The sequence below is a fragment of the Limulus polyphemus genome, unplaced genomic scaffold (genome assembly GCF_000517525.1).
Source record: "Limulus polyphemus unplaced genomic scaffold, Limulus_polyphemus-2.1.2 Scaffold4571, whole genome shotgun sequence".
In the NCBI taxonomy this organism is placed as follows: domain Eukaryota; kingdom Metazoa; phylum Arthropoda; class Merostomata; order Xiphosura; family Limulidae; genus Limulus; species Limulus polyphemus.
Genome location: NW_013670181.1, coordinates 73,492 through 83,814, shown reverse-complemented (window position 1 = coordinate 83,814; position 10,323 = coordinate 73,492). Strand labels below are relative to the sequence as shown.

General features: G+C 30.9%; 1 protein-coding gene across 2 annotated transcripts in view; it reads left to right on the top strand.

The window, feature by feature from the left end:
• LOC106471361 (ubiquitin-conjugating enzyme E2 J2-like) overlaps positions 1-10,323 on the top strand; it is an 86,316-nt gene that overhangs the window by 2,510 nt on the left and 73,483 nt on the right. For both annotated transcript variants that reach the window (XM_013931961.2, XM_022399971.1), the window contains exon 2: positions 8,409-8,545. In XM_013931961.2, coding sequence (XP_013787415.1) covers positions 8,430-8,545 — 116 coding nt within the window. In that variant the 5' untranslated portion in view covers positions 8,409-8,429. The remainder of the gene's footprint in view (positions 1-8,408; positions 8,546-10,323) is intronic.

Here is a 10,323-nt window from a genome sequence, read left to right as displayed (position 1 = left end):
GGGCATTTAACAACCTGATTGTAAGATGGAAAAGCATCAGCGATAAGAATGGAGACTATTTCATTTAATAAATGTTTTGTTTTGATATATAAGCAACATTAATTTCTTGACGACCTAATATTTGGGGAGAATTGTTAGCTCCATCTGCAGTCTAAACTCCACAGTTTCACTCACTCTCTTTACTGTTAAGTGTAATATCAAATATTGTGTTATTAAAATTAAAACATTTTAAATGTTACATAACTATATTAACCATGTAGTTAACTATATTATATAAACTATATAATATAACTATATTAATGTACAAGTAGAGTGACCAGTCTGATGGACTTGTTCAACACCAAGTATGACAGAGTTGTCAACAATAGTTTCACATAGCTCAAAAATGACAATAACAAGTAAATCCCAGGAAATATTTATTATGAATTGTACTGAACAACTTATAATTACAGGACAAGTGGAATCTAGGTAAAAAAGTTAATCAGGAAAAAGAAGACAAAGAAAATTACACAAACAGATAAAAAAAGTATTTTGGAAAACAGTATCTATAACAGCTAAGCCAAGCTTAGGCAAATTATTAAAATAATGTAAACCAACTTAGTTAATAATCAAGCTATTATTAATACAGTTTTCTAACAAAAAAGTAAAATGCTTATTTTGGAATTTGTCATTTTATACCATTCTTAAAATAGAAGACTTATTTTGTTTGTATTTTTTTATCTGTTTGTGTAATTTTCTTTGTCTTGCAGGGTTTAAGCATGTATGTGATGATAAAAATTAAAATGTTTATTTCTGAGTTTGTCATTTTTATACCATTCCTAAAATATAGGACCTTTTTTTAGCTTTTTTTTACCTGTTTGTATAATTTTCTTTGTCTTTTTTTACCTTTGCTTTTTTTTCCAATAGACTTTTTATCCATTGTCTTTTTTTTCTTTGTCTTTTTTAATCTTGTCCTTATTACTACCACTGAGACAAGTGACATCCACATGCTGAGCAGCAAATCTAGTCAAGCACTGGTAATTTAGTACCTACAGCTTGCAGAAGTGATAGTAACACGTACTACTACTAACCCGTTCTACTTTTCTTCTTAGCTTGGCAGTTAAATATCTATAGACTGCAGCTCAACATATGTTGATGTCATTTTTACAATTATGAACATAATAATATGCATAAGCCAATTACTAATAACTGTACTTCGGCATAAAGTAGGAGGAAATAAAAGATATTTTTAATAGGAATTATATGTAATGTACTATTTATATAATGATATGGCAATACATGTAATGATTAATGTGACTCCTTACATATTCCCCTCTTCCTCCAAAAAGAATTGTCCATTCTTGGATAAAAACTACAAATTCAGATGATCAGAATGGAAAGAACTTCTCTAGTGATAAAATAATCATTCATTTGTGATTTAAGAGTGTTTACAAGGACAAACAAGATGATTGAAGATGATCGTATGTTGGCACCGCATGAAGCAGAGATACTTCCTTATCCAAGTGAGAAAGAGATGGTAAATTAATAGATATGCTACGTGAAGATTTTGCATAGTCATCTTCATGTCCGTGTAGCAAAGTATGATAAAGAATATCTTGATCAAACAAATTCAGTAAATCGAAATCTGAGGCAAGACATGGATTAACAATATCCTCAATCTTTTTCAGTATCAGAGTACAAGATATTAGTAACATGGTTCGCTTTTACTGAAATACTATCTAGTACACACTTCCACATGTAAGCCACAAACAGAAGTTTTCTTTAACTCTAGGTGGACCAATATAAATAGGTTCCAACTTTTCAGAGAAATCAACATCTCCACAAGACTGAACCTGAGTATAAACTCTAACCAGATAAGAAACTTCAATAGTAATAGGATAATAACAATTCTTGCTAAACAAAGGAATAACAAACAGCCTTATAAAGTTTTGAGTAATGAAGTCTTATATAAGCAAATCATATGTGAAGTTTCAAAATGGTCCTCTACATCATCATGGCACCAAAAATCAAGAGGAAACTTGAAATCCCTCCCATAAATTGAAAATCTAAGGGATTCACCAGTACTCACATGAGGAGCACTTCTCAATTGAGGTAAATGCTCATCACATTTACTGTGTTTGGATTGAACAAAAAATGTTAGTATTATTTTCAAATTATGATTAACCCTTTTAGAGAGATTGGTAAGGTGCTTTTAAGCTTGTGTGTTAAACCCAATGTGAACAGATCACTTACAAACTACATTCCTATATCTGTTATTAAATTATATGTATACTGTGTTGAACAATTACTTCATAGACCAGTAATGGTGGAACAGTTTTAGTAGCTTCTCTGTCAGGGAACACATTTATCCATTTGGTGAAATAATCCACATATACACAGATGTATTGATATCATTCTGTAGTTTGTGGTAATGGATCAACAAAATCAAGGCTAAGAAATTGCAATAGATGTTTTTGAAAACAGACATCATAAAACCATCAGCAAGTAGTTGAGTTGGTTTAGCAGTCTGGCATACGGGACAATAGCCAAATTATTGTTTTGTATCTTGTTGGCTACCAGGCCAGAAAACTGTTGTATATGACAAATAGTTTTAGCTATTCATAGATGGCCAGCTAATGGATGATCAGTGGATGGATTCATTACTGTTGCTTGTAAAGAATCAGGAACATGTAATTTTAAATGCATTTGAGCATAGTAAGTTGTATTTGTTCCTAGACTGACATCATATAGAAGACCATCTTGTAGTTTTTACATTATGGAAGATACATTACCCTCCCTGTAGGGTTTATTTTCTATTTGTTTTAGGATTGGACCAATTACTGTATCATCCAGATGTAGGATTTGAATAACAATGGTTGTTTTCTGATATTTAAGGAAGAGTTATAAAAGGAACATCAAGGATTTCTTTATTATTACAACAATATGATTCCAAGACAAGGTATCTGGTACACAATTTAACTTCCCAGATTTATGTTTGACTGTATAATCAAAACTTTGCACTCTTAGAATCTACCTAATCATCTGTCCTTTGAGTTCCAGATGATTAAACAGCCATTTTAGACACTATGGATCCTTCTAAGTATGATTGATAATGCTCAAGGGCCCAAACTACAACAAGGCATTTCCTCTCGGTTACAAAGAGCTTGCATCCGTTGGGATATGAAATACGGCTAGCATAAGAAAGAACTTCAGAATTATCAAAATCTTGAACTAAAATAGCACCTAAACCAATGTACTGCAGAAGTTTTCTAAAAATCAGGAAATTTGAAGATTGGTTTTACACACAAATAGTTCATCAATATTTGAAAGGCATTTTGACATTCTGAAGACCACAGAAATGGAAAAGATTTTTTATTAGCCTTGTCAAAGATTTAAGTAAAGTAGCATAATTTGAGACATACTTACAGTCACATCCTGTTGATTTTCCTCAATTATTTAATTCTCTTCAGCACAGGAAGACTTGAAGCCACAGAAATGTGGTTTTATAGAAGAATGCTACACGTTCTGTGGACAGACTATATAACAAATGAGGAAGTACTGAGAAGAGCAGAGACACAGAGGAAGGTGATCATAACCATCAGAGAAACACAATTGAGTTTCCTAGGACACACAAGATAGGATTAACTTGAAAATATGGTAATTACTAAAAAAATAGAGGGTATAAAAAAACAGTTGAGGAAGACCAAGGTTAAAATACATCAGTAGCATAAGCAAATGAATGTCAGTGTGACTGAGATTTTGAAACGTACAAAAACAGGATCCTATGGAGAACCATGACTACCAATTTTCAAACTGGGTATGGCACCTAGAGAGAGAGAGAAGTACAGGAAAACTTAAGAACTTTTTATTTTATAAGAATCCACTTTTACAACATCAGGAATTATATGTTCAAGGAAAGGAAATTCAGATCTACAGAAATGACATCTATCTAACTTCACTGTTAGAAAATCAGAGATAAGCCTATTGACCATGTAATCTATATGTACTAATGTACATTTTTAAAGTAAATCAAATAAAACTCTGTTCAATAGTCTCTGAAATGTTGAAGGTGCATTGCATAGCCCAAATGGCAAAACTTTAATTTGAAACAAGCCACGATTAGATGTAAATGCTGTTTTAGGACTATTGACAGGGCTAATGAATACTTACCAGTGATCAAAAGACAAGTCTCAAATGCTTATAAATTTCAGTCTGTTTAAGAAATTAAGTTCATCATCAGTGTGTAGCAATGGATATATGTCCTTCTCTGTAGCTGTTGAGTTTTCTATATTCAACATATAATCTCATGTCCTTCAACGTTTTTATAGGAACAATAACAATTAAAGAAGAATTACAAAAAGCTCAGTGATGTCATCCTTCAACATATGATTGATGTGTCTTTCAATTACATTTCATTTAAATTCAGATATTCTATAAAATGACGAAAATACTGGTAATGAAATTTAAGTTTTAATATCATGTTAACAGACTTATTTTACCAAGTTTGTCAGAAATAAATTTAATTTTTCTTTTTTGATTGAGGTTTAAGGTACTGCCATGTTGATATTTTATTTATAATTAGCCTATATCATTAGATGAACTGACAGTTGATTTACGACTAGATAAGATACGTGTGTTGGTCATGTAATATAGTTGTACAGTTGGCTGTTTAGACATGTAGAAATGTAATTAATTGCCCTGAGATACAATCATAATAATGGTGTAAAATAACATCATAGGCTATAGTTGACAAAATATTTGATGTGTGATTAAACATACAGCCGTACAAAATATACCTACAATGAAGTATACTAATTGGAATACGTTCCACACCATTAGCAGTATTGATTGGACCACCAGAGTATGGCAAGATTTTTCTCATCAGGTATTAAATATACATTAAGAATAGAAATTGAAGCACCTCTGATAATAAAACAATGAAATTTGTTATTAGCTATTTGAAAGAGAAGCTTCAAATATAGTATTATGTTGAGGTTTTAATAGGGACATGAAAGGGTTTTGTCAAGTTTGTTTATTTGTACTAATTTCTTTCCCATCCAAAATTTTCCTGTTGTTTATGAGAAGGCATATCTCTGATGGACATTCTTGAGTTTCATGACATACATGCCTGATCAAATGTCTATGTGAACCACAAGAAAGTCATCTTTCATTACTTGAAAAACTAATATTTAATTCAGGTTTATTGTTTCATCCAAAATTTTCCTGTTGTTTATAAGAAGGCATATCTCTGATGGATGTTCTTGAGTTTCATGACATACATGCCTGACCAAATGTCTATGTGAACCACAAGAAAGTCATCTTTCATTACTTGAAAAACCAATATTTAATTCAGGTTTATTGTTTCATCCAAAATTAAGTTCAGACCCTTGATTAGTTCTTTCAGCACGGTCTCGGTCCCATGGACCGACCTCGTAACCATTTTGTGCTTGTTAAGAGTTTTAATGCTATAACTTTTAAATTAGTAGCATATCTTCACAAAATTTTCCAAATTATCCGTAAACGTTACATGGCTTTCATACGCGAAATATCTAATATTTGTATTAAGTCTTAAGGTTTTTTAAGTAATGTTTTTTGTTTTTGTTTTCGAATATTGACTATCCAACATGTAGAGTAATTTTGATTTTAAGATAAAATATACTTTTATGCAAAATCTTTATAACCTCCAGATCATTATCAAATGTCTTTAAGGAAAAAACTTTATATTTTATCTATTATCTTCACCAATGAATCTCTGTACAGGTTCAACTGATTTGACCAACGTCATATCCACCATAAAAAATCAGGAAATAAATATAAATTATGCTTTATTCTTTCAAGAATGACTACAAATTATAACACAAATTTTTAGTCTAAATAGCTTAAATCTCATAAAATTATATATATTTATTGTTTATGTTATATTGACCTTTCAACCTTGCCTGGCTAACATTACAGAAGTTGCAATGATGCGATGTACGTGCACTCATGTTACTGTATCCAAGAGTATAAAACTGGCCTTCACAAAGTGATCTGTTTTGGCTGTGTTTTAGTGGACTAGTATTTTGTAATATACAGTCACATTTCAGTTACAATACATTATATATGTATATACATTATTACTGTTTATTAACAAGTTCTTAAATTTAAGTTATTTTTCTTACAACATTTAATTACTTTACAATATTTAGTGTTTTTTTAATATTTACTTTTAAATTTAGAAATTAACTAATGTATAATACTTAAAGTTGAATTATAATCAACAATTTGATACCAAATTTATTGACATACGTTCATAAAATAGTAGTTCAATAAAATGAATATGGAATCTAGCATGAAAAGAATGAGTTTGCTACCCAAATACTTCAAAGAGGTTGAGAAAGCCACTAGGGGATGTTACAAGTTTTTGATTGGTTATACACATGTCATTGAGTAAAGTTGGTATATGTGAGAAAATATTTTCAAAAATTGAAGAGGTGGGTGGAGCCACCTTGGTTGATTCAATATATATATTGATATCTCAGAAAATAGAAAAGATATGAGGTTCTTATTTTATATTCTAGCTTGTCAATATCTGTAATTTGAGTATCTTATTCATAAGAAACTATATACTTTGTATTTGGACATCACAAACATCTAATTTGAACCAATGCTGCATTGAACATACCACGTAACACACAAAAATCGATATTTAGTGTGTTTTTAATATTTACTTTTAAATTTAGAAATTAACTAATGTATAATACTGAAATTTGAATTATAATCAACAATTTGATACCAAATTTATTGACATACATTCATAAAATAGTAGTTCAATAAAATTTTGAATGTGAGTCAATATACAATTTATGTTTACAGAATTAGAGTTTAAAAGATTTTAAAAACTAAAGGTTTGCAGAATTTGATTATATCGAGGGTATTATGCGAGGAAAAACATCAGACTTTTTTACTTTGCGAGAAGCGAGACAAAGTGACCAGCTGAGTGAGTGAGAGGCAACTGAGAGAGAGCCGTCTGATTCCACCCCTTTTATGCTCAGTCGAGGGACTTCTCGAATATTCTATAAAACTGAGCACATGAGGGTTTCATGATTCCTGGGTGGAGCAGGTGAACGTGGGAATGAAGCAGAAGTGGTGCAACTTGCTACAGTTATATCAAGAACAAATAGCATATATAAACAATATATTTGTAATTTTACATCAATACAATAAAGGCATTGTTTGAAGTTATCAAAACTGTATGCCTTTAACCCATTAAACTGTTCGAGTAAACTTAATTTCACAATATAAATCTATTGTACTGAGTTGATTGTATGTAGTTTCACATAGTGCTGATAAAATATTGGGATATTTCAATAACTCAAATTCTAGAGGTGATGGACAAACTCTGACAACATTTTTGAAATCAGCACCATCAAATTACCTCAAATCATTTGAATTTTCTCCAGTAGCAAATATTGTGTTGTTCAGAGTAATATATGCTCATTTTTGTATATGTGGTCAGGAGTTTCCTGGAAGCTTCTTCAGTAGCCGTGATGATGCCAATAGTGGGATTGGTAGTAGTTGATATATGAAAGAGGATGTTTTATTTAGCTTTTGTTAAGGTACTCCAATGTACAGTCTGCCCCTCTGAAACCGTGACTGGAAAAGTATGTTGATGACACATTGGTAAAATGGCTACTTTAATTATTGTCAACTAAATCTCAACTCCTCAACCATATCATTTGTTCCAAAATAAAATTACAAACTTTATAGATTATGTAAAATCTGAATTCTATGTTGTTGTTTTTTTTCATATCTAGTAGAACACTCAAAACATGGAAAAGAATGAAACTTCTTTTACAGAAATAAACAGATTTATGTTATCTAAAAGATACCTTGTTCCTGAGGATAATCTATCTTGGAGGATAAAGGAACGTTATACATTACTGTAACACCTGTGTTATCACCAACTACAATCAGATTCTTGACTTCACATAATACTGGCAATACAGAAAATGAAATAGGCCATTTTTCAATACAACTCTCCAGCTATCCCAGTACTGCAATCACTGCATTGATTTCAATCAAATATGGTCTTTTACTTCGTATTGCTTTTCTGGATTCCATGCATCTCGATTCTTTCTCACGGTCTCACCTATATTAAACCCCATAACTTGCTATGTTTGATAGATTAATGACCTGCACTAGCAGTTACAAATGTCCTCATTAGGCAGGAGCAGTCCATAAAAGTTTCTAATCCTCTATATATTTCTATTTAATATAATTTTTGTTGTTCAAGTTTTCTTTTGATTTTAAAATTTAACTTATCTGTATTAGTTTATTTTATAGAAGTTCTTTCATTCAAACATCTTGTTTATAGTTTCAAGGGGGTTTAGACTTGGACACAGATATACATAAATGTATAAAAATGTCAACAAGATTTTTTCTTTCAGATACAATAGTTTATACTGAAAATGACTCGTAAAGGAAATTCAGCAACACAACGACTGAAACAGGATTATCTTCGCATCATCAAAGATCCAGTACCTTATGTTACTGCACATCCACTACCATCAAATCTGTTGGAATGGTTTGCATTATTAATAATTATAATATTTGTCATTTTAAAGACCTTTTCATATTTTATTTGTTCAAATAGATTTTTGATTTTCTGAGACATTGTTTATTGTGTGTATGAGTATTATGATGTTGTAAAATGACATCAACATTGAGGAAATTAAGGTTAAAGATTGATTTCTAAACCAAAATCCTCATAAAGCACTATATTTGGAGTTTTGAAGTTTTTATTTTTAGTATTCCTCTGAATATTTATCCTTAATGTTCTGCTATGTGTTCTTTAATATTTACATATGTTTAACACTTTTACCAAGATAAAGATTGTTTTCCCCACAAAAGTACTCAATTCTATTTTGGTTTTTAAAGAAATCTGGAAAAAAATCCTCTACAAAATTCAGTTAAATTAAAAACATACCAATATATTGTGTATTTATAATGCTTAGAAAAGTATTTAAGTTAAACTCTATGGTAAAATTTTACAGTTACTTCATTTGAAAGGAAATAGAACTGTCGTTGGAACTTTGGAGATTGCATTTGCTTAGGGTGTAGAGGTGGAAGATGGTTCAGTCCTTATATATATAGATTGCACTGTGTCTCCTTTTGTACTTTTGTTTTTCTCTGACTGTGTTAGTGCTGAGGTAAAAAGGTCTTAGCCATGTGGCTAATTTATCATAATCAATAGTTAACATACTTTTATAGTTTTCTCATAGTGGTTGTATGTTATGTTTACATCATTAATGGCACATATGCAGGAAGTGATGGTCATTTTCAATACTTCCTGACCTTATTGTCAGCTAAGTGCTATATTTGAAACACAGAATTAAAAATATCTCTGAAAATATAGAATTAGCTTGCAATCTGTAAGTATAATGGTAAATATGCTTAGTCTATGGTTCAACTTATCCAACCTAACCATCAGTTGTTATTTAGTAATGGCATAACCTATAAGAAATGACACCTATCAGTACAACAGTACATTGTTGCAATCAAGAATCAGAAATAGAATCAAAAAAATAAATGACTACATGTATGATGGTAATGGTATAAATATAGTCATTGAAATGGCATTCTAGTTGGCATATATATATATATCCATACCAACATTTATTGGTTGTATACAATAGTAGCTGAACTCTATTTGGCTTTGTGGTCTGAAAATATTGTCTATATTTGTACAATTCTTTTATTTTCGTATACTTCAGCAAATCTGCAGAACCTGTGACCACCATTAAGTGAGTGTTTTAGTATTGCGTTAATTGTCAGTGAGACGTCGTACAGGGTATTCAAATAGAGCATTCTCAATCTACAAACTATCGGAGCTGGTAATATCCAAAAAGTTGTTCAATTCTGTAGACAGACAATGTAAATACAATGCAAGTTCAAACAGTATTTAACATCCTGCAGAGGAGTACTTTCAATGGAGCAATATCAAAATCATTGTGATGTAATCTGGGTTATTTACTTCAATATAACAAAGTTTTAATACGTATTATAATGAGACAATCACTAAGGGAAAAGAAAACAAAAGGAATAGAAAATTAACTTAAAAATGGTTCAGTGTAATTTTATAGTTCCCATTACCACTGTGGTGAATAGCAGGCTCTTCCTCTTGCCAATCATTGATGGTGAGTGTATGGTGCTAATACAGCATGATTAGACAATTTTTTTCATAAGATTATCTGAATTTGACTTTTCTGATAGGTACTTCTCTCTTCTCACAAGATAAGCTATTCTTGTTTTGTGCTGCCCTCTGTATGCTAGCTTTTCCAGATACTCATGCCACAAGCCTTC